Source organism: Pecten maximus, chromosome 8 (assembly GCF_902652985.1).
Source record: "Pecten maximus chromosome 8, xPecMax1.1, whole genome shotgun sequence".
NCBI classification, from domain to species: domain Eukaryota; kingdom Metazoa; phylum Mollusca; class Bivalvia; order Pectinida; family Pectinidae; genus Pecten; species Pecten maximus.
The window spans coordinates 28505040-28530934 of record NC_047022.1 but is presented as its reverse complement, the minus strand read 5'-3'; the positions used below and the strand labels follow the sequence as shown (position 1 = coordinate 28530934).

Genomic DNA, 25895 nt, shown 5'->3' with positions numbered 1-25895 from the left:
ATCTGATGTTTGAAATCTGCTAATGGAAAAACACATCAGTTATTTCTTAACCAACGATTAGAGGGTCAGCCGTGTTAGATTGCAGATGTACAATTGTACCTAAAGAACCAAACAATATTAAATTAAAGTGATAACGCGAAAGTTTCGCGATAAAACGCGTTTTTGAGCGTTAGATTCGCGATCGCAAAAAAAAAAAAAAAAAATACAAAATAAAAAAAAATATGTTACAAAAAAATCGACGACCATTCCGATCTCGGTTATGTCTCCAGCAGTGCTCTGTTAAACATTAGTGAACTACGTGACCTGATAACGGTTTCGTTTTCTCATCCAATACTTTGAACCAGACAAAAGTTTTAACACGATTGAACACGAGTAAGCATGGTTGGATTGATATTTGATAATTTGTTAATCAAATGGTTCCCGCAATGTGCCATCTTGTAAAAAGGTTGCATTAGACGGATTAAAGTTTTAAATTATAAAAATATTGCTTTTTTGTTTTGTTTGTTTGTTTGTTTTTTTTTAACTCAGATTCAGTATTTGTGACCAAACCATAACCGACCGGACGAGAACATATGCTAACCAGTCACTGTGTGACAATAAGGCACGGTTATATTGTTGACCGATCGCCATTGTCTGAGGTAGTCCCGTACAAATGGGATTACGTGACAGGACAATTGTCGATGCGGTTAGGTGATAATGAGATGACAAGTTATGATAGCAGACGAATTTTCTCGATTACCTCCCCTTACAGTACACAGGTGTGCACTGTACAGGTAACGCGCGCGTGCTTTGTGCACCACACGGATTTATTATAACAGTAATTTTTTCACCTGGGTCAGTTACACGTCACTATGTTTTGGTGATATCCGCTTTCTGAGTAACAGCTGATGAAATAGATCACAATGTCGGTCGCTCCATTATAATATGCTGATCGATCCACTATCCACAGTACGGTGCCATAGGCAGACAGAAATTATTTATTAATGATATGTTGTGGACCGAAATGACATCATTCCAAGACATGGCGATTGGCAGTGATAGTGTAGAACCGCATATCGCTCAGACTCTAAATGTGTGCCTGTCGCTTGGAGTGTGGGGGGTCTTCCCCATCCTCGCCCCACGGGCAGTTTGATATAGACGACTACTACAGCCTCGCCCAGACGATGGGTGACCGAGAGGATGAGGACAACCCCACAACCCCCACCGAAGACGATGTTTATACCCAGCTGGCCCAGAAAGAGAGGGATCTCACCCTCGCGGCGGAGTTAGGGAAAGCTTTGTTGGAGAAAAATGCTGAATTAGAGAGACGGAATGAACTTTTAATAGAGGAATATTCCAAAAAATTGGAGGTAAATGTATTGTGATGAGGTTATTTGTTTTTATTTTGTTTGACATGACAGGATTGTCTGAGATGTCCTCTTAATACTGTCACCATGTTACATGAATATGAACAGTATTTATGTTTAATAAAACACTTCATTATTTACAATTTTCATTAAAGTAAAAAAATGAATATTGTATTTACAATGTGTACACAATGTCATGAACAAGTTCAGAAGTTCATATTTAATGGAGTTTTATAGAGAAATGTTTGATAATACACAGATTGTACATATGCATACTGCTTAAACAAACAAAAATTAGAACTATCATGTTGATAAAGTTAAAAATACAATTTGTAATGTAATTCAATATAAAACAGTAATAATTCAAATAGTTCTATGTAATAAATATGTTCAATCACAGACTTAGATTTGGTCAGTTTGATATACTGTTTATCTCACAGTTTTCTCAAAGCTGTTTAACTTGGTCTGCTGACCATCTGACCATTGTTCTGGAGTAGATACACATACCATGTGTACATGTATCTTGGTATAGCTGTACTGGAGTAGATACACATACACTGTGTACATGTATCTTGGTATAACTGTACTTGATCTGATGCTACACAAAGAACTTAGCAGTAAATTATGATTTGATAAAAATGCTGTAATGTTTCTGGAATGAAATACGACATTTCCCCAAATTAAGCTAGAGGTACTTGGTATTTTGAAAATCAAAGGACAAAGACTGGTGGTTGATGAATCATGGCCATTGAGTCACAATGTTTTCAGCAGCATGGGACCTTTGTTGTACTTGACAATAACAAAGAATGAAAATTCTGTAAGTAAGGACATATTAATGGTAAAACTGAGATCATCAGGTTGTAAAGATACATTATTAAAGAAATAATGTAAAACAAATGTTATAGAATGTGTTCGTGTAAAAAAGGAAAACATGTGGATCACATTAAACTGGAGCTGAGAGGTCACCACAACACATTTAGGTAATATTAACCCCCACCCCCAATAAAAACAAACAAACAAAAACTAAACAAAACAAAACAAACAAATACCGAACATTAAAAGTGAATTGTTTCCCTTCCCGTCCCCCTCCACCTTCCTCATCTCCCTCCACCTTCCTCATCTCCCTCCACCTTCCTCATCTCCCTCCACCTTCCTCATCTCCCTCCACCTTCCTCATATCCCTCCACCTTCCTCATATCCCTCCACCTTCCTCATCTCCCTCCACCTTCCTCATCCCCCTCCACCTTCCTCATCTCCCTCCACCTTCCTCATATCCCTCCACCTTCCTCATATCCCTCCACCTTCCTCATATCCCTCCACCTTCCTCATCCCCCTCCACCTTCCTCATCTCCCTCCACCTTCCTCATATCCCTCCACCTTCCTCATCTCCCTCCACCTTCCTCATCTCCCTCCACCTTCCTCATCTCCCTCCACCTTCCTCATCTCCCTCCACCTTCCTCATATCCCTCCACCTTCCTCATCCCCCTCCCCACAAATGTTGAACAAAGAGTTCCAGAAGAAGAAAATAGTTTCTAAAAGCACATTTGTGTGTCTTCTAATGTCTGACAATAAGCCAATGTCTGATAATAATAAGCCCATATCTGGTAATAAGCCCATTTATAATAAGCCAATGTCTGACAATAAGTCAATGTCTGACAATAAACCAATGTCTGACAATAAGCAAATGTCTGATAATAAGCAAATGTCTGATAATAAGTCCATGTCTGATAATAAGCAAATGTCTGATAATAAGTCCATGTCTGATAATAAGTCCATGTCTGGTAATAAGTCCATGTCTGGTAATAAGCCTATATATAATAAGCCAATGTCTGACAATAAGTCAATGTCTGTCAATAAGCCCATATATAATAAGCCTATGTCTGACAATAAGTCAATGTCTGTCAATAAGCCCATATATAATAAGCCTATGTCTGACAATAAGTCAATGTCTGACAATAAGTCAATAAGCCCATGTCTGATAATAAGCCCATATATAATAAGCCTATGTCTGACATAAGCCCATGTCTGACAGTTAGCCCATACCCCTGCAATATTCTAACACATCAGTCTTTGTAGAAATAACAGCTTATAATAAGATCATAGTTCTAGAAATAAAAAGTTAGCATTTTCTTCTGCTTTCAGGCTATTAGACATTTGGACTTTCTGACTTATTGACAAGTAGGCCCTTAGAACCTGTGGCTGGTGGGAAAATCAGCAAACACTGGATTCTAAAATTGTCAGATGATGCATTAACAATGGTACAATCTAGGGCATGCACTGGCAGTCTTGACCTGAAGTTATGCTGTATCAAAACTTGTCTTACACAGCTCAGAGATGATTCTAGGTTATTGATGTTGTGAGAGAATTTCAGCTTTTTGGAGAAAGTGAAATATTTCAGTTAGATTTTTGGCCAAAAAACATTTACAGTCAAACCTCGATGATTCAAACTTTGTTGATTCAAATTTCTTGCTTATCAAACTTTTTGCTTGGTCTCAAATTTCCTCACTATATAACACTACTAACAAACCTATGTATGATTCAAATTTTTACAAATCAAAGTTTTCGACGTATCAAACTTTTTTCATGGACCGTTAGCTATGATATTATAGGTAATTGACATCTCATGATTAAAAAAAAAATTTACCTGTACTGAAAACTGGACAGGTGTTTGTTGTGACCCCCGAGGCAAGATTTCACACCTCTCCCACAAATGCCCTGACTGACAATAGGGATAATGATAGCGTGTGTTGTCTACTCCCGATCATGGGGTTACTTAATAATCAGACCAAATTTATAGATTAATTGTGTATTTAGAAGCCATGGCACTTAATCACTCAGGTATAACACACCGGTAATCGTCTTTGATGATCTCTGCCGCAGTCGGCGAGTAGATTTTCGGAACAGTAAAACAAGCGGATCAATTTTAAACACATACAATTAGAGATGTCTTCACTCATATTCAAAATGTCACGTTTCAAACATCTTCATAAATATCCATGTAAATCGATTATTTGTCTTTCAATCATGCATTCTCCAACTGATCGGCATTCCGCATTTTATATGCACATAACGTAAACACGAAGGCACCGAGGAAATGTAACGTTAACAGATATGGTAATTATCAATAAAACATCAATCTATTGTCAAACATGAATAATTCAAAGTCCCGCTGTTTCGAAGTTTTTCTGTTAGTCCCTTGATCTTCGAAACATCAAAGTTTGACTGTATTATACTAAGTGAAAATCCCCAGATCTCACTAAAAATGATCTCAAAAGTGATAATTTCAGATTTTGTGATCATAGACATCTAAACTTGATATTCAAATCATCTTTTTTACAGGAACTTGAGCAAGAAAAGTATGAATTGCATCTGAAATTAGAAAAGACGGAAGCAGAATATGAGAACAAGATAAAAGAGTTGCAGTATGACATCGACCAGATCCGACATGATCTACAGTCACAGATGTATCAGAGCAGTTCCGACGACAAGGAGAAAGCAAACATAATCAAGGATATCACTCTCCAAAATGAACGTCTCAAGGAAGACGTTCAAAGGGCGATCTTTCGTGAAAATGAACTTTCATCAGAAGTTCAAGGCCTACGTGAGCAAGTGATGTCAAGAAAGTCCTCCATGCATATCCACCTCAGTCAGCTTGAGATTCTACAAGAAGAGGTGTGTAACATACTCTCATTTAATTATTCATAGTGGATTGTTTCCTTCAGTTTCTCACTAAATTGTCAGTGTTTTTGATTAACTTATATATGACAATATGATACTCTACCAGACAGCAACTAGAGTCAAGCCTAAGGGAATGGAGGCCTCGGGGCCTATTGGGGAGGACTGTGGGACTGGAGGCCTGGGGTCTATTGGGTAGTACTGAGGGAATGGAGGCCTCGGGGTCTATTGGGTAGGACTGGGGGAATGGAGGCCTTGGGGCCTATTGGGGAGGACTGGGGGACTGGAGGTCTCGGGGTCTATTGGGTAGTACTGAGGGAATGGAGGTCTCGGACCTATTGGGTAGTACTGTGGGAATGGAGGCCTTGGGGCCTATTGGGTAGGACTGGGGGACTGGAGGTCTCGGGGTCTATTGGGTAGTACTGAGGGAATGGAGGTCTCGGACCTATTGGGTAGTACTGTGGGAATGGAGGCCTTAGGGACTATTGGGTAGTACTGGGGGACTGGAGGCCTCGGGACCTATTGGGTAGGACTGGGGGAATGGAGGCCTTGGGGCCTATTGGGTAGGACTGGGGGACTGGAGGCCTTGGGACCTATTGGGTAGGACTGTGGGAATGGAGGCCTTAGGGACTATTGGGTAGTACTGGGGGACTGGAGGCCTCGGGACCTATTGGGTAGGACTGGGGGACTGTAGGCCTTGGGGCCTATTGGGTAGGACTGGGGGACTGGAGGCCTCGGGGTCTATTGGGTAGGACTGGGGGACTGGAGGCTTTGGGGCCTATTGGGTAGGACTGTGGGACTGGAGGCCTTGGGACCTATTGGGGAGGACTGGGGGACTGGAGGCCTTGGGGACTATTGGGTAGTACTGGGGGAATGGAGGCCTTGGGACCTATTGGGTAGTACTGAGGGACTGGAGGCCTTGGGGCCTATTGGGTAGGACTGTGGGAATGGAGGCCTTAGGGACTATTGGGTAGGACTGGGGGACTGGAGGCCTTGGGGCCTATTGGGTAGGACTGGGGGACTGGATGCCTCGGGCCTATTGGGTAGTACTGAGGGAATGGAGGCCTTGGGGACTATTGGGTAGGACTGGGGGACTGTAGGCCTTGGGGCCTATTGGGTAGGACTGGGGGACTGTAGGCCTTGGGGCCTATTGGGTAGGACTGGGGGACTGTAGGCCTTGGGGCCTATTGGGTAGGACTGGGGGACTGTAGGCCTTGGGGCCTATTGGGTAGGACTGGGGGACTGGAGGCCTTGGGACCTATTGGGTAGGACTGGGGGACTGTAGGCCTTGGGGTCTATTGGGCAGGACTGGGGGACTGGAGGCTTTGGGACCTATTGGGTAGGACTGGGGGACTGGAGGCCTTGGGACCTATTGGGTAGGACTGGGGGACTGTAGGCCTTGGGGTCTATTGGGCAGGACTGGGGGACTGGAGGCTTTGGGACCTATTGGGTAGGACTGAGGGATTGGAGGCCTTGGGACCTATTGGGTAGGACTGGGGGACTGGAGGCCTTGGGGACTATTGGGTAGGACTGTGGGAATGGAGGCCTTGGGGCCTGTTGGGTAGGACTGGGAGACTGGAGGCCTTGGGGCCTATTGGGTAGTACTGAGAGAATGGAGGCCTTGGGGACTATTGGGTAGGACTGGGGGACTGGAGGCCTTGGGGCCTGTTGGGTAGGACTGAGGGAATGGAGGCTTTGGGACCTATTGGGTAGTACTGAGGGAATGGAGGCCTCGGACCTATTGGGTAGGACTGGGGGACTGGAGGCCTTGGGGCCTGTTGGGTAGGACTGAGGGAATGGAGGCTTTGGGGCCTATTGGGTAGGACTGAGGGAATGGAGGCTTTGGGGCCTATTGGGTAGGACTGAGGGACTGGAGGCCTTGGGACCTATTGGGTAGGACTGGGGGACTGGAGGCCTTGGGGCCTATTGGGTAGTACTGGGGGACTGGAGGCCTTGGGGCCTATTGGGTAGTACTGGGGGACTGGAGGCCTGTTGGATAGGAATTGGGGACCGGAGGCCTCTAGACCTATTGGATAGGACTGGGGGCCTCGGGGCATATTCCGTCCGTCTGGTATGGAGGTATTTACGGTGATGGGGTGCACTATGGTCATGATATCCTACCCCAGGTCAACTATGAACTTGAGATAACAAATAAATCTGAGGGACTGGTGGCTTATGAGCATCAAGGGGTAGACTGAGAGAATTGTGACCTTAGAACCTCTCAGGAAAGACTGAGGGACTTGTAACCTTAGAACCTCTCAGGAAAGACTGAGAGACTTGTGACCTTAGAATCTCTTAGGAAAGACTGAGAGACTTGTGACCTTAGAACCTCTCAGGAAAGACTGAGGGACTTGTGACCTTAGAATCTCCCAGGAAAGACTGAGGGACTTGTGACCTTAGACCTCTCAGGAAAGACTGAGGGACTTGTGACCTTAGAACCTCTCAGGAAAGACTGAGGGACTTGTGACCTTAGAATCTCTCAGGAAAGACTGAGAGACTTGTGACCTTAGAACCTCTCAGGAAAGACTGAGGGACTTGTGACCTTAGAATCTCCCAGGAAAGACTGAGGGACTTGTGACCTTAGAATCTCTCAGGTACATGTAGGCCTGAGGGACTGGTGGCTTTTAAGCCAGGACTTGCGGTTGATTGACAGACTTGTGACCTCAGAGGTTCTCAGAAAAACTGAGAGACTGGTGACCTCGGAGCCTCTCAGTGTTGACAGGGAGTCCAATGGCCTCTGGGCTGCTTTAAATGGACTGACTCCATGTGGCCTCAGTGCCTCAGGGTGGACTGAGTGATTGGTGGCCTCTTTTCAGGGTGTTATGGGGTCTTCATGTTTGATATATGTTACTATTAAGCCAATGATAACTTTCACATGTTGCTTGTCAAGGGAACTAATATAGAACTTCAATCATAATTATCAATAGATAAACACAAGTTATTTGACACTGTATTCCATACCACACACATGAACCTAATATATAAAGTTCACAGCAAGATGTAAAATCAGATTATCAGATTAAACCTCAATCTTCATCTTGATCTGAAGTTCCTTTTGTCTGAAGTGCTCAGGCTGCTATTGTAAGCTATAAGCCATTCACACATTCATTAGTACTGACTTTAACTAGTGGAAGAATCTGTACTGATCAATAATTACCGTTTAACGACCTGAACCCTTGTCGTGTAGATATCTATACTGAACCAGAGGAAGGCGGACCTGGAGAGGAGGATTGCTGTGCTGTCAGAGGAGAAGGAGGCTATGAAGGGTCGTCACGAGGACTCTGTGGAGAAAATAATGACGCTTGAAAAACAGAACAGAGAGAAAGAGCAACAGGTAATATTGTCACTTAATCTGGGGGGGGGGGCAGAACAGAGAGAAAGAGCAACAGGTAATATTGTCACTTAATCTGGGGGGGGGGCAGAACAGAGAGAAAGAGCAACAGGTAATATTGTCACTTAATCTGGGGGGGGGGGGGGGGGGGGGGGGGGGGGGGGCAGAACAGAGAGAAAGAGCAACAGGTAATATTGTCACTTAATCTGGGGGGGGGGGGCAGAACAGAGAGAAAGAAGAACAGATAATATTGTCACTTAATCTGGGGGGGGGGGGACAGAACAGAGAGAAAAACAACAGGTAATATTGTCACTTAATCTGGGGGGGGGGGGGGGGGGGGCAGAACAGAGAGAAAGAGCAACAGGTAATATTGTCACTTAATCTGGGGGGGGGGGGGGGGCAGAACAGAGAGAAAGAAGAACAGATAATATTGTCACTTAATCTGGGGGGGGGGACAGAACAGAGAGAAAAACAACAGGTAATATTGTCACTTAATCTGGGGGGCGGGGACAGAACAGAGAGAAAGAACAACAGGTAATATTGTCACTTAATCTGGGGGGGGGACAGAACAGAGAGAAAGAACAATAGGTAATATTGTCACTTGTTCTGTCAGACTCTGGGAAAAAGAACAGAGAGAAAGAACAACAGGTAATATTGACACTTATTCTGGGGGGGGGGGGGGGGGGGGGGACAGAACAGAGAGAAAGAACAATAGGTAATATTGTCACTTGTTCTGTCAGACTGGAAAAAACAGAACAGGGAGAAAGATCAACAGGTAATATTGTCACTTGTTCTGTTAGACTCTTGGTTGGGGGGGGGGGGGGGGACAGAACAGAGAAAGAACAACAGTTAATATTGTCACTTGTTCTGTCAGACTCGGGGGGGGGGGGGGGGGGGACAGAACAGACACAGCAGGTAATATTGTCACTGTTCTGTCAGACTCGGGGGGGGGGGGGGGGGGGACAGAACAGACACAACAGGTAATATTGTCACTTGTTCTGTCAGACTCTGGGAAAAAGAACAGAGAGAAAGAGAAAGAACAACAGGTAATATTGACACTTGTTCTATTACATACCCCATGACATCGCAGGGCGAAAATTTATTTTCAATATGTCTGACAGCGTGAAAATATCCACATCACGAACAGTTTGGAAGCTGACTAAGCGAAAATTTCAATGTGCGAAAATATCCACTTTTACAGTATTCTTAATCCTTGTTTCCATATTGAAATGAAGTCAGTAAATATCATGAAGCAAGTCTTGCACTATTTTTCCTTTGGTGTCATTATACATAGGTTTGGAAGAAATTATTTTTATGAGTGTCTGGTCAGAGTATGATAGATTGGATGGAATATAAAGTTAAAAAAGATGAAAACCTAAATATACCTGTTATATTTGTTCTATTTGCAGATCTACATTGCTGAAATTTTATCGTATTCACGATTCAATGGAAGAAATGATTTGAAAATTCATTGATTCCAGCTGTTTCTCGCTGTAGATCCAACACCAGCAGAGGGACCTGATTGAGCTGCAGGAGACCAATCTACAACTGGAGGCTCAGCTCCACACCCTGGCCAGTCAGAACCTGTCACGTGGACATGTACTGCAGAGTGAGCTGGCTGGCCAGGGAAATGGCCACTCACAGTCTCTGTTTAGTGAAATGTCAGGAATGACCAATCAAAGTAATGGTCAATCCAATGATAGCGGACACTCAACATCACTGTTTGAGGAGTTGTCTGGTGCTTCCAAACATATACCTGTGGCTAACATGGTAGGTATCAAAGATCTCTAACATAGAGTGTGCAAAAAATTACCTTATAAAGATTGATAACAAATTAAATTAATTAAATTACGAATGTTGTACCAATTTTAATCAGTTTTAAGCAGTTAAATCTAAAGAACTGAGTAATTGATCAGTCTGCCATGTTGGTACAAACTACAATGTGTTTTTTTTAAATGTAAGATGCGAAGACAGCTGTAGTCTCCATTCAATGATCAATTGTGATGATTATTCTGTTAGATGCCTTGACAACTGTAGCCTTCATCCAATGATAAAAATATACTGTGTGGTCCTGTTAGTTGTTGGATGTACACAATAGTTATTATATGCCTCAATTTAATGTTGAATTACGATATATGTTTCCTGTTAGATGTTAGACGGAGATGACAGCTGTAGCCTTCGTCCTATGTCACTGTCACAGATGATGGAGGAAGATGATTTTGAGTGTGATGACGAAGACACAGGTTTCAGTTACCATGGCTCCGATACTTCACCGCTCAGCTCCACCATGTTGTCCGACTCAGCATTCCTCTCACACTTTCAGAACTCGTCATGTGTCATGGACGTTGACTCTGAGGTCAGGTCTTAATACTTTTTTTGTTTTATTTTAGTGTATTTATTTGACCTGCTCTTAAATGTTTTACTCTTTACGTTTTTTTCTTAATGTTTATTTGCCATTAAATCGTGGATTTACTTTAGATTTGGGTAAAATTGTATTCACTGTTTCACATTACCGTATTGATACTTCAATAAGCCAAGGGTGTCATCACAGAAACATCTTGACTCAAAAGTAGAGAATGGGCAAGGCAATGAAATATCATATACAAATGTGCTAGGAGTTTTACTGAAAATACATGGGTAGGTCTTTATGTAGGCATAGGGTCAGGTATAGAAGGGAGCTTCAGGAATGTCCAAAAACTGCCATATCAAAAAATCTCTCAATTTACAGTACTCAGTCAAGTCTTGTTTTCAAGGTTTAAATAACAGCCTCACCCCCTACCCATTGCTGGAAGTTTCCTGGAGCAAGAAATCAGCTTAATGCTGACTGATTATTCTCGTCTTTAAGGATGAAATAAACAATAAGTCCACCCCTCAAAGTTTTTCCTAAGGGATCAATTGTCACATTATACCTCTTTAAAGTTATTTTCCCTTATTTTTTCAAGGGAAAGAACAGAAATATCCCCTCCCCCTTGATGATTTCTGGGGAAGCTGTAGTCGAGCTGTTTTTTTCCCTCTTGCGTACTAATTGTCGACCTCTCTATGTTACTATGCGTTATTCCTTACCTTTCCATTGTTGTTTGTATTTACACTGTGAACCTGTTTTGTGTTGATTGTATTTTTTTTTGTGCTGATGTTGTTGTTACACTATAATATATTATCATTTACAGACCCACACACAGCTCCAGGCTATACTCAAGGTTATACACCTTTATTTTTTTTTAATTTATTTTCCTGTTACATGTTTTTCTGTTCTTTCTTTTAGAAATATTTAATTTAGAAATTACACAGTCAAATAAATCTTTGATCAGATTTACTTTTAGAATTTGATTATATGTGAAATGATATTTAGTCATTTATAAGTCAAAATCCATCCAGGATTATTGTTTATTTGACTGCTAAATGCATACAATATTAAAAGGTTAAACACTGGCTTTTACAAACATTCTGTTAAAATGTAATATATATATCATTTAAACATTATTTTGTATCCATTACAGATATGTGTTTTCTGTGGTGTTATATCTAGTTGTGTTTTACAGCTACAGGATGAGTTAGTCCAGTCTTACCGACAGCTGAGACAGATGTGCTCCGACTTTAGCCCTATGATCCCAAGGAGTCAAAGTTCAATCCTGGAAGAAGATGGACTACAGCCAGGCAAATTAAGTGGTGTTTTACTGAACCTTAGGGAGCTGATGCAGGATATGGTGCCACGCAAAGTTATGGTGAGGGTTAATCTGAATGTATTTTGTATTTCGAAATTATGACCTTATCATACATCATTCAAACCATGGGTCGTTATAGGTCACTTATATATAGGACTGGTTTTATTACATGAGGAGATGTAATAGTATGGATAATGATGTTTTCCTCTCCTCAGTTTTCTGCTGCATCCCAAGCTAACCTAGCTGAGGATGAAGATGATATCTCGTTGTCAGAGCTACAGAAACACATTGGGGAGCTGAAGTTTGAGCTGTCTGAAGCCCAAGGTGACCTTGACCGAGTCAAGACAGAGTTAAATGAGCGAGATCAACAGCTGGAGACCAAGAGTCAGGAGCTCGGTCAGCTTACCAACAAGGTAAAGGTACTCAATCGTCCTCTGTAGATGTTGTATGGTGTAGACTGGTGTAGACTGGTATACAGAAATGTTGTACCCATTGTATGGTGTAGACTGATATAGACAGGTGTAGACTGGGGTAGACTGGTGTAGACTGGGGTAGACTGGTGTAGACTGGTGTAGACTGGTGATATACTGGTGTAGACTGGTGTAGACTGGGGTAGACTGGTGTAGACTGGTATACAGAAATGTTGTACCCATTGTATGGTATAGACTGGTATACAGAAATGTTGTACCCATTGTATGGTGTAGACTGATATAGACTGGTGTAGACTGGGGTAGACTGGTGTAGACTGGTATACAGAAATGTTGTACCCATTGTATGGTATAGACTGGTGTAGACTGGTATACAGAAATGTTGTACCCATTGTATGGTATAGACTGGTATACAGAAATGTTATACCCATTGTATGGTGTAGACTGATATAGACTGGTGTAGACTGGGGTAGACTGGTGTAGACTGGGGTAGACTGGGGTAGACTGGTATAGACTGGTATACAGAAATGTTGTACCCATTGTATGGTGTAGACTGGTGTAGACTGGTGTAGACTGGTATACAGAAATGTTGTACCCATTGTATGGTGTAGACTGATATAGACTGGTGTAGACTGGGGTAGACTGGTGTAGACTGGGGTAGACTGGTGTAGACTGGTATACAGAAATGTTGTACCCATTGTATGGTATAGACTGGTATAGACTGGTATACATAAATGTTGTACCCATTGTATGGTGTAGACTGGTGTAGACTGGTATACAGAAATGTTGTACCCATTGTATGGTGTATACTGGTATAGACTGGTATACAGAAATGTTGTACCCATTGTATGGTATAGACTGGTATACAGAAATGTTGTACCCATTGTATGGTATAGACTGGTATACAGAAATGTTGTACCCATTGTATGGTGTATACTGGTATAGACTGGTATAGACTGGTATAGACTGGTGTAGACTGGTATAGACTGGTGTAGACTGGTATACAGAAATGTTGTACCCATTGTATGGTATAGACTGGTATACAGAAATGTTGTACCCATTGTATGGTGTATACTGGTATAGACTGGTATACAGAAATGTTGTACCCATTGTATGGTGTAGACTGGTGTAGACTGGTATACAGAAATGTTGTACCCATTGTATGGTGTAGACTGGTATAGACTGGTATAGACTGGTGTAGACTGGTATAGACTGGTACATGTATACAGAAATGTTGTACCCATTGTATGGTGTAGACTGGTATAGACTGGTGTAGACTGGTATAGACTGGTACATGTATACAGAAATGTTGTACCCATTGTATGGTGTAGACTGGTGTAGACTGGTATACAGAAATGTTGTACCCATTGTATGGTGTAGACTGGTATAGACTGGTGTAGACTGGTATACAGAAATGTTGTACCCATTGTATGGTATAGACTGGTATACAGAAATGTTGTACCCATTGTATGGTGTAGACTGGTATAGACTGGTGTAGACTGGTATACAGAAATGTTGTACCCATTGTATGGTATAGACTGGTATACAGAAATGTTGTACCCATTGTATGGTGTAGACTGGTATAGACTGGTGTAGACTGGTATAGACTGGTGTAGACTGGTATACAGAAATGTTGTACCCATTGTATGGTGTAGACTGGTATAGACTGGTGTAGACTGGTATAGACTGGTGTAGACTGGTATAGACTGGTGTAGACTGGTATACAGAAATGTTGTACCCATTGTATGGTGTAGACTGGTATACAGAAATGTTGTACCCATTGTATGGTGTAGACTGGTATAGACTGGTGTAGACTGGTATAGACTGGTGTAGACTGGTATACAGAAATGTTGTACCCATTGTATGGTGTAGACTGGTATAGACTGGTGTAGACTGGTATAGACTGGTGTAGACTGGTATAGACTGGTGTAGACTGGTATACAGAAATGTTGTACCCATTGTATGGTGTAGACTGGTATACAGAAATGTTGTACCCATTGTATGGTGTAGACTGGTGTAGACTGGTGTAGACTGGTATACAGAAATGTTGTACCCATTGTATGGTATAGACTGGTATACAGAAATGTTGTATCCATTGTATGGTGTAGACTAGTATAGACTGGTATACAGAAATGTTGTATCCATTGTATGGTGTAGACTGGTGTAGACTGGTATACAGAAATGTTGTACCCATTGTATGGTATAGACTGGTGTAGACTGGTATACAGAAATGTTGTACCCATTGTATGGTATAGACTGGTGTAGACTGGTATACAGAAATGTTGTACCCATTGTATGGTGTAGACTGGTATACAGAAATGTTGACCCATTGTATGGTATAGACTGGTGTAGACTGGTATACAGAAATGTTGTACCCATTGTATGGTGTAGACTGGTATACAGAAATGTTGTACCCATTGTATGGTGTAGACTGGTATACAGAAATGTTGTACCCATTGTATGGTGTAGACTGGTGTAGACTGGTATACAGAAATGTTGTACCCATTGTATGGTGTAGACTGGTATACAGAAATGTTGTACCCATTGTATGGTATAGACTGGTATACAGAAATGTTGTACCCATTTTATGGTGTATACTGGTGTAGACTGGTATACAGAAATGTTGTACCCATTGTATGGTATGGACTGGTATAGACTGGTATACAGAAATGTTGTACCCATTGTATGGTGTAGACTGGTATACAGAAATGTTGTACCCATTGTATGGTATAGACTGGTATAGACTGGTATACAGAAATGTTGTACCCATTGTATGGTATAGACTGGTGTAGACTGGTATACAGAAATGTTGTACCCATTGTATGGTGTAGACTGGTATACAGAAATGTTGTACCCATTGTATGGTATAGACTGGTATAGACTGGTATACAGAAATGTTGTACCCATTGTATGGTATAGACTGGTGTAGACTGGTATACAGAAATGTTGTACCCATTGTATGGTGTAGACTGGTGTAGACTGGTATACAGAAATGTTGTACCCATTGTATGGTATAGACTGGTGTAGACTGGTATACAGAAATGTTGTACCCATTGTATGGTGTAGACTGGTATACAGAAATGTTGTACCCATTGTATGGTATGGACTGGTATAGACTGGTATAGACTGGTGTAGACTGGTATACAGAAATGTTGTACCCATAGACTGGTGTAGACTGGTATAGACTGGTGTAGACTGGTATAGACTGGTGTAGACTGGTATAGACTGGTGTAGACTGGTATACAGAAATGTTGTACCCATAGACTGGTGTAGACTGGTATAGACTGGTGTAGACTGGTATAGACTGGTGTAGACTGGTATAGACTGGTGTAGACTGGTATACAGAAATGTTGTACCCATTGTATGGTGTAGACTGGTATAGACTGGTGTAGACTGGTATAGACTGGTGTAGACTGGTATAGACTGGTGTAGACTGGTATACAGAAATGTTGTACCCATTGTATGGTATAGACTGGTTTACAGAAATGTTGTACCCATTGTATGGTGTAGACTGGTGTAGACTGGTATACAGAAATGTTGTACCATTGTATGGTATAGACTGGTTTACAGAAATGATGTACCATTGTATGGTGTAGACTGGTATAGACTGGTATAGACTGGTGTAGACTGGTATAGACTGGTATAGACTGGTATACAGAAATGTTGTACCCATTGTATGGTATAGACTGGTTTACAGAAATGTTGTACCCATTGTATGGTGTAGACTGGTATAGACTGGTGTAGACTGGTATACAGAAATGTTGTACCCATTGTATGGTGTAGACTAGTATAGACTGGTTTACAGAAATGATGTACCATTGTATGGTGTAGACTGGTATAGACTGGTATACAGAAATGATGTACCATTGTATGGTATAGACTGGTATAGACTGGTATAGACTGGTATACAGAAATGTTGTACCATTGTATGGTGTAGACTGGTATAGACTGGTATACAGAAATGTTGTACCATTGTATGGTATAGACTGGTTTACAGAAATGTTGTACCATTGTATGGTATAGACTGGTATACAGAAATGTTGTACCCATTGTATGGTGTAGACTGGGGTAGACTGGTGTAGACTGGTATACAGAATTTTAGATATCTTATATATTTTCCAAGGGTGTTGTCAACTTTATTACATCATAACTCTATTTCATATACATAGTGTAGATAGAATATGTGAATAGAGTTAATTGAGATTAAGCAAGTTCTTGCATATATATTACATGTTTAACTATTTCTAATTAATAGAATACTGTACTTGACCTATTAAGGACACCTGCCTTTATAAGCACACCCCGCCTTTTTCAGAAGATAGGTGTGCTAATTGAAACATTTGAAGTTCTTTAATTACCTCACTTGTCTGCAATATACTCTCATGTCTTTAAACCAAAGACTCTGGATTGTTTTTACTGCATAAAGCAAGATATGTAGATAAAAAAAACCTGAATACCTCTAATGAATACCTGTATTGATGCTTGCTATTGTAACATGAATTTCTGTATTCATGCTTGCTAGTGCAACATGAATACCTGTATTTATGCTTGCTATTGTAACATGAATACCTGTATTAAAGCTTGCTATTGTAACATGAATACCTGTATTAAAGCTTGCTAGTGTAACATGAATATCTGTATTTATGCTTGCTATTGTAACATGAATACCAGTATTTATGCTTGCTATTGTAACATGAATACCAGTATTTATGATTGCTATTGTAACATGAATACCAGTATTTATGCTTGCTATTGTAACATGAATACCTGTATTTATGCTTGCTAGTACAACATGAATACCAGTATTTATGCTTGCTATTGTAACATGAATACCGTATTTGACCTAATAAGGGCGCAGGGCGCGGGTAATTGACAGTTAAGATTAGTTATTCTGAAGTTTTATGAAACAGACTATACCTTATAGCAGAATACCCAAGGTTGTGGAAACGGTAAAATATTCAGTCATAAAAATATTCCAGATGAGGATATCTATTCATTATCATATATTAAGCTTAAACATCACTTGAATACTCCTGTAAACTTGTAAACTATGCCAGCTGATCTTTAGACCAGAGAACGTGTGTTCCACCATTTATGTTCAAATGGAACTCTTTTGTGTTCTATTTATAGAAACAGGTGATTTCCCCGATCATATCAGACATAGTTTTCTTTGACCAAATAATTGATTAACAATGTCTTTTACTAGCTTTCTGTTCTGAACAAAAGTTATTTATCAACACGAATGAAGTCTTTACTTTATCTTCAAATAAAGATGGTAAGTTATTATTTGTATGTATGTTTAGTTTTGGGTGCTCTTTGCACTGACATGTCATCTGTAGCCTGTAGGAATACACAAAATGTGGCGAAAACATGTGTTCCAGTTACTTAATTTGCTGAAGAAAATGGAACACATAAAGTAGCAAAATATTTCACATGAATTATTACTTTTGAACACCATTTTGACACTCAGTCAAAGATTTATTTCCTTGAAAAAAGGTAGGGGCGCCCTTATTAGGGCAGGCGCCCTTATTAGGTCAAATACGGTATCTGTATTCATGCTTGCTATTGTAACATGAATACCTGTATTTATGCTTGCTATTGTAACATGAATACCTGTATTTATGCTTGCTAGTACAACATGAATACCCGTATTTATGCTTGCTATTGTAACATGAATACCTGTATGCTACATTTTCTTTGTGACTTTCTGTATAATATATAAGATGTTGCTTTCCTTTCTCTTCCTGCTGCCTGCTAATCCGACAGGTGTCAATTCTAGAGGTAAGTCAATTTTTACCTGATATTTTGTTTGCATATAAATGTACATGTGATATATTGTAGTTGCATAGTGGAATTTTCCTACTTTAGATACAATGTACTTGATTTCTTCTAACGGTGACCTCCAGATCATTTAACCAGCTTTGCCTGATGGGAATTCCCCTTGAGCTTTGTGGCCATTTACTTTCAACTTTTATCAAAAAAGACCTAAATAAATGATCACTGTAACCGAGAATTATACAAATGTGAATTGTGTGGTTAATTCAGTAAATGATATGTTTGTGGATAGTTTTAGGTGAGTTTTCTGTGTTGTAGTTGACCAGGCAGCACGATGAAATAACCCGAGCACAGACACACAGAGACCAGGTACAGAACATGTCCGGGTGTGTCATGTCCAGGGACGAGGTCATTGAGCAGGCTCGGAGGGACCGAGATGAGGCCGTAGAAAAGTAAACAAATCAGACTCATTACAAACAGTTGTGTGTATTTTTTCAAGTAAATCTTAAAATGTATATCAAATTATATTAATCATGCTTGTTGTCCTTGATATGTTATGGTAAACATTTACATTTAGGTACATTAAAAATGGACATTTTCATACTTATCTCTGATTCTGTTGCTGACAGACAAAACAAGATGGAGATAGAGTTGGCCAGGGCTAAGCTGGACCTTCTCAGTCTTAACAGTCAACTCATGGAGACAATCCAACAGAAAGTGGCACTGTCACAACAGCTCGACCAATGGCAGGTAAGATCTGGCTCTTTGAGAAAAGATTGATCAATGGCAGGTAAGATCTGGTTCTGTGAGAAAAGATTGACCAATGGCAGGTAAGATCTGGTTCTGTGAGAAAAGATTGACCAATGGCAGGTAAGATCTGGTTCGGTGAGGAAAGATTGACCAATGGCAGGTAATGTCTTATTCTGTGAAAAACAGCTCGACCTTGATGGCAGTTAATGTCTTGTTCTGTGACAACAGCTTGACCTTGATGGCAGTTAATGTCTTGTTCTGTGACAACAGCTCGACCTTGATGGCAGGTAATGTCTTGTTCTGTGACAACAGCTTGACCTGGATGGCAAATAAGTCTTAGTCTTTATTTTTGCAGCAGATTGACAGGTAAGATGTTGTTATTTCACAAATAACCATGATATGATCATTAATGGTAATAATGATTTTAGATGTACATTAATTAATCATTGTCAATTCTGTGATATTTTTTCACAGGGCCGGGAAGAACAGGTGAGAACAGTCATACCATGCCCCCTATTTTTATTACATGGTGGCCAATCTCTGTATTTAGTTGGTTGGTTCCAGTTAATTTTTATTCTGACATTTTTTTCATTTTTGTCCTGCATTAATCCTTGTTTTCCATGCATGAGCATGCTAGCTTGTTTAAATCTTAATTACATTATTTTCCCCTGTCCAATGATTGGCCAAAGGTTGTCGAAGATATACAAACAGGTTCCATCCATTTTCAATTTTCAATATTTGCATGGTTACCATGGTAACAAATCCTAAATATCACAGATTTCAATGTCCTATTTCAATGTCTTTTAGAAGAAATTTCAGTTTAAATATTGTTTTGGTTACCATGGAAACATCAGTTTCAACATTTGCATCCAGAAATATGTTTTGACTACTATTCATACAACTCTCAGCTGAGGTCACTTTTGTTAAACCACTCAAGTGACTTTTAATTCCTCTGATTTACCCAGATACCCAGAATCATGTATATGTTTGGTTACTAGCCTCCTGCCAATATTTGCAAAAAGATATGACCTTTATCCATATTCAAGGTCACAAGCTGACATCTGTACCATTCTTTATACAACACAATGTTGTCTTGATGTCAAAAAAACTTCCTCCTTATCCAGCTAGTCCTCCTTGATCTAATTTGTAGATCAGTGAAGTTATATATTTTTAATATGAAGACCATCGTGTAAACCAGGTGAGAGTGACTGGTATTTAAATCATTAATATTCATACTAAGACATCTCAGTATTTTCTGTCAGTACAATGTGTGCATGAGTTACTGTAAAGCATTACTTTTGTGAATATGTTTCCTGGTATATATATGTAATTAAAAATCTATATCAGACATATGCTGACCTCTGATTGGCTGATATATTGAGTGTCATCAGAAGTCTTAATAAAACTGTGTAGCTTGTAGCAGTTATAGATAGCACGATTTCTTAATGCCAAAAACAGTTGAAGATGTTTACTGTCCCAGTAATAGATAACTTATACACTAACACCAGGTTTATAAAGATCCTCAACGAACAATTATTGATTAATTAGCCAGTTTTTGAGAATACATGTGATGTCTTAGTCAGTCATCATTTAAAACCCTTTCATTAAATAGATTGAGATAAAAGCATTCATTCCGGTTTGTTTGTATGAACATGTTTATTAAATTTACAATTTGTTGGTTTGACAGGTTGACATGGAGGATTTACTTGGCTCTCAGATGAAGAAACGAATCCAGGAACAGTCGGAGAAGGAAATCATTGTGGACAAATTAACTAAACAGATCAAAATGAGGAAATCCAAATCAAGCTCTTTCGTATGATGTCAGATCCACCTTACTGTATAGAAACTACCTAAATGGTTCAGATCAAAGGGGAGACAACCAAATACCACCTTAACCTGACCAGTGAGACTCATTAGGTCAGGTAACCTTGACCTGAGGAAAATCCCAAACCAGTAGTGGACCTTAACATTTGAAAGAATATGGTCTGTTGTTCTACACTCTCGTTATTTGACCCTGACCTTTGAAAGGAAAGAGCTGTTGTGATACAGCCTTGTAATGTGACCTTGACCTTTAAACTTTGACACACATGTTTATGTTAGAAGGATCGGTGGCTGGTTATACATTGTTATTGCCGTACCTGGATGTATACGAGACACTACTGGTACACTAACTGGGGGAGACAGCTTTATAATGAATCATCAGATTGTACTATCTTTGAAGTGATATAGGTTGTACTGTTAATCACACCAAGTGTTTTAGTGCTCCATACAGGAGACTGACAGACAGGACATTAAGGATGCCAGACCAATGTGATCGCTCTCAAAAAAAAAATCTTTGGTATTCTTTTTGATGTGACATAATCTCCTATAGCTGTTGTATTGCCCAGATATACAAATGAGTACTACAAGTACTGGAAGTAAAATTTGTGATGGGCCAATTCTAGCATCATTACTTGAACTGATCTGTCTTCCATGCTGTAACTCTCACCAGATGTATGTTATCATTTATTCTGTATAGTACAATTACAGTACTTTTCAAAAGAAATTAATTATTTTTTGGAAGACCTCACAAATAGTTGCATTTAATGACTGTATGCAGACCTGCAATATATTGGATAAAATCCAATTATAGATATCTTGATAGAACAGAACTGTACAGGTATGATTTTTATGTGGAAATATGGGATGAACTCTGACCTCTGATGTATAAATTAGACAATTTAATTAAAGACATTATATTGGACATGTGATGTCCACTAAATGTGTGCTATCAAATACTGTAAACATACTAAATTTGGTGTAGTCACATTTTAGCATTAGCAAACATAAACACATAACAGATTAGCGAAATGATGAATTGGCGTGCCCACATTATTTGCTATAGAAATAGCACAGGTATATAAAAAATATATTTGGGGAAATGTTTTAGATGCAAATTAAAGATGCTGAAAGAAGATAACAAACCAGGAAGATTTATACATCTACAGTAGACAACTTATTTATAGGCCTGTGTTTCTGTGGTAATTAGCCCATATCTCTGTGGTAATTAGCCCATGTCTCTGTGGTAATAAGCCCATGTCTCCATGGTAATAAGCCCATGTCTCTGTGGTAATAAGCCCATGTCTCTGTGGTAATAAGCCCATGTCTCCATGGTAATAAGCCCATGTCTCTGTGGTAATAAGCCCGTGTCTCCATGGTAATAAACCCATGTCTCCATGGTAATAAGCCCATCCATATCTATTGCATTTCAGTAAAAATGCTGCCACAGGTGTCTGCATCTGATTAGTAATGATAGGAAAATATTAGCCTGTGATACTTCAGTACCAAATGGTATTTCCATGTCCTGCAATTAGCCCAAACCTTTGAGTCAAAATTCTTTAGATATTTATCTTCAGGTAAATACAGAATTTCTTTAAATCAAGCCTGTGAAGTCATCTATTATAAAACATGACATCATTCTGTTGTCACATGTAACGCGTTGGTATTCTGGGGCTTGTTGATACAAAATTTCCACACAATAACTTTCTAGTGTGGAGTGATCATGACAACATAATCTTGGCCATTTCACAATTTGCTGAGCTCACATGTCAATCTGATTAGCCATTTCACAATTTGCTGAGATCATGAAGAATGCTGGATTCACCTTATATTTCATTATTTTTGATCAGACATAAAAATTTCTAAATCAGTTTTGGTAGTTTAAATAAACAAAATGATAAAATATATGACAAAGAATACATAAAACTTGATTAGGTCTTTTTGACATGGTGACGCCTTAATCACCCTTTCACCCTTGATACTGTTGTCTATCATCACTCTCATCAGGTAGATGACAACAGACAGGCGATCACATCCAGGAGACACACATGTCAGTTTTGGACTGGAGTCTCCAGTCACATTTCAGTTAATTTGGCAATCTCCAGATCAAAATCATCTCAAAATGGTTACTTTGAAAATCATTTTCACCTACATGATACAATTTATACATAAACAGTACATGAAGTTGGTAAAAAATTGATTAAACAACAAAATGATTTAATTAAAGCAGCAAACCAAAAATCTGCAGTTTGAGACTCAAACCAAAATTCTCATTTTGAGTTTTGCAATTGGAGTCTCCAAATTGTTGAGTTTTGATTTCAGGATAGTTTTGTGGAGAGATGAATTTTTAATTTTGTTTCAAATATTCAAAAAAATTGTATTTCATCAAAAGTCAGAAAAGATTTTTTTAAACATGTGTACGGCCAGGGTATATTTGTGCTTGTTAGATATTCCGATGAAAGGCCAAGCCAATTTTGTTGTGTGTCCTCTGTTACTTGTCCTGTGTGATTTGTTGCTAGCTGTGTCGATCTCTGTAAACTTAAACTGATAATATGACAGCTACCAACCAAATAACTTTATTATTTCTACAACTTCACCAACTATACAAATCCTATAGAGGTTGAATACTCTATAACTAAAACCACAGGTAAAAAACTCACGAGTTCTTATTGTTTCACTTTATCAATGAAGGTAACATGTGCACAAATAAAATTTGAATGCAGGGTCTAAATATTTCCTCACAAAAACATCATTTGTTTTAATTGATATTACTTGATAATGTGCAATGAAAAAAAAAGTATGAAACTTTCTGTTACCTAATATATTATGTGGGAAATGTAAGTTTTGTATATTGAAAATCTGTTGTACAATAATAATGAGTTTGCAGAAGAGAGTTGTCAATATCTCCTTAATTTCGATTATATGTCAGCTTTAGTTATCTTTTTAGATCTGTCATAAATTTTATTTAGGTACATCAAAATATTTGTTTTTCTTTCTACATTTGTCTCTTAACAAGTGATTGCAGACAAGGGAGACTTTTGGAAATAATTCTATAAAGGTCATTGAGGTATTGTATTTAGATTTTAATTTAAAATGAAAAAGGATGAAAAATAGACTTTAAGAAGAGGAGCAAAAATAGACTTTGAGTAAAAAGAATGAATGAAAAAAATACTTTGGTAATGACTGAAATGGTTATAGATATATATTATGTAGAAAGTGAAGTATCCTGTATGTTTTTTGTCCGACTAGGATGATAATTATACCACTGTCCGCGACATTACATTGTGTTCTTTATGTAACTGTGATGATGGTTAATCACTGTACATTTAACAACATAAAAAAGCTTATGTGATAGAATTCTGTATTATATATCGATGGGAAAACCTGAATAACAAAACATTGGAGACGAAGAATTCACCAAGGTATTACTGGTAAGCAATTATTTGATTGTATATACATACAAACATATGTATGTAAACACCTGGGAGCATTTTGTTGTTGTTTTACTACCTATTTTTATTGTACAAAGAAACTAATTGATTTGCAGATTTTTTTTCTTTTTCCAATTACAAAATGTACTTTAATGGCATGAAGTTTTGCCTAATGAAGTACAAGTATGTATGGAAATAAACAATTACACATACATGTTTTTTGTTTTCAAGTACATTTATGTATCTATTTTGCGAAAAAAAAAAAAAAAAAAATTAGTTTATCATTGAGCTAAATACTTTTCAATATTTTCACATTCACCAAAAACTTAATCATAAACATTTTTGATAAAACTAATCATCCGGACAAGAACCTTGAGTCCTACTTAGCGATCTCATTATGTGTTAGTCCATTCCAGCTAGTGCATTTATTTTACTGATGATATATCAATAAGCATTATTTTTTGTTGACCTGGGTAATGTTTTATTATTTGTGATGCATTTATTTATAACTTTGTTCAAATTTTCTTTATTCAAATTTAAATGTTCCAGTTGAATTTTAATATTATAGTACCCCTATCTTTCATTAATGTGATGGTTGTTTTTCTATAGAATTATGGAACTGAAAACTACCCTGTATCTAGTCAATGGTCGGAAACCTTCAATTGTAGTCTTATTTCGGGCGTTTAAAGCTTGATGGATAACTGTCGAGAACCCAGTATCACAACCATTTCATATCTCGAAGAATTACCTTCATTTGCTCTATTGAACATTAATTTTGTGAACGACGAAATTTGTGAATTTTACTTACCAGTTATTATGTGAAGGGTAATAACTGTTCTCTGTACATTTAAAAGTCTGTGAGGTACCATTGAGTGTAAACATTGTAATGCATTTTAGTTTTATCAACAAGCCTCAGTCGTGTGTTATAGTTTAGATAAAATGAGATCTGGTGATGTTGTATTACCAAAAATAAATTTCAGACAAACATTTCATTGTTGGTGTTATCATTAAAGGCATTCCACTACTTTTTTGTTTAAAACTCATGCCAATAAGACAACTTTTGGTCATGCTGCCTAGGGGTAAAATATCTTTGTCTCGCTCATTTCCAGCTATCCAAATGAATCAGTTTTCCTTAATTAAGTAGAGGTTACACAACGAGTGGTTGTTGGATATGGAATTTATTTCACACGAGTAAGTTATTTTTTAAAAGTTACAAAAGACACGAGCTTTAGCGAGTGTTTTTTGCAACTTTTAAAAAATAACTTACTCGTGTGAAATAATTCCATATCCAACAATTTCGAGTCGTGTGACCTGTTTCTACCACAATAATATTGGCTTGAATCAAAGGGAAACGTGGCCAAGTATAATTTCGCGTATGCAAATAAAGTGTACCGGTGACGTCCGGGACCCGGTGATGTGACGTCATTAGATTATTGATGATGTCTTTAACAATTGCAGCTTGGGTCAAAGTTCACCGTGATAGCCAATCGAAATGCGTACAGAGTTTATACCACGTGTGGTATAAACAGATTGTTAAGCAACAGCTGTAATGATTAACTGATGGTCTGAGAGTTGAATAACACAAGGTATTGTGGTAGAATTATGGTTAACTTTATACCCTTCCCTTGGACCAAATCTGTATTTCACAAGTATATATCCAGGTATGAAGAAGAATATTG

The 25895-nt window shown here is 38.9% G+C and overlaps 1 protein-coding gene across 5 annotated transcripts; it reads left to right on the top strand.

Moving 5' to 3' along the window:
• The first annotated feature begins 759 nt into the window (after positions 1-759).
• Positions 760-25203, top strand: LOC117333078 (BICD family-like cargo adapter 1). 5 transcript variants are annotated; one of them, XR_004533823.1, is made up of 14 exons: positions 760-1349; positions 4686-5018; positions 8209-8355; positions 9850-10122; positions 10502-10708; positions 11520-11549; positions 11892-12074; positions 12230-12433; positions 18209-18223; positions 18536-18669; positions 18847-18967; positions 19442-19456; positions 20655-22152; positions 22236-25203. XR_004533823.1 is itself a non-coding variant. In XM_033892205.1 (13 exons), exons 1-13 carry the CDS (start codon positions 1071-1073, stop codon positions 20784-20786), a joined length of 2067 nt encoding a protein of 688 aa, XP_033748096.1. In that variant the 5' UTR covers positions 760-1070; the 3' UTR covers positions 20787-25203. The 5 variants fall into 5 exon arrangements, 4 of the variants coding, with proteins under 4 accessions (XP_033748096.1, XP_033748095.1, XP_033748098.1 ...); XM_033892205.1 differs by having other exon boundaries at positions 12230-12427; positions 20655-25203; XM_033892204.1 differs by having other exon boundaries at positions 20655-25203.
• The last annotated feature ends 692 nt before the right edge of the window (positions 25204-25895 follow it).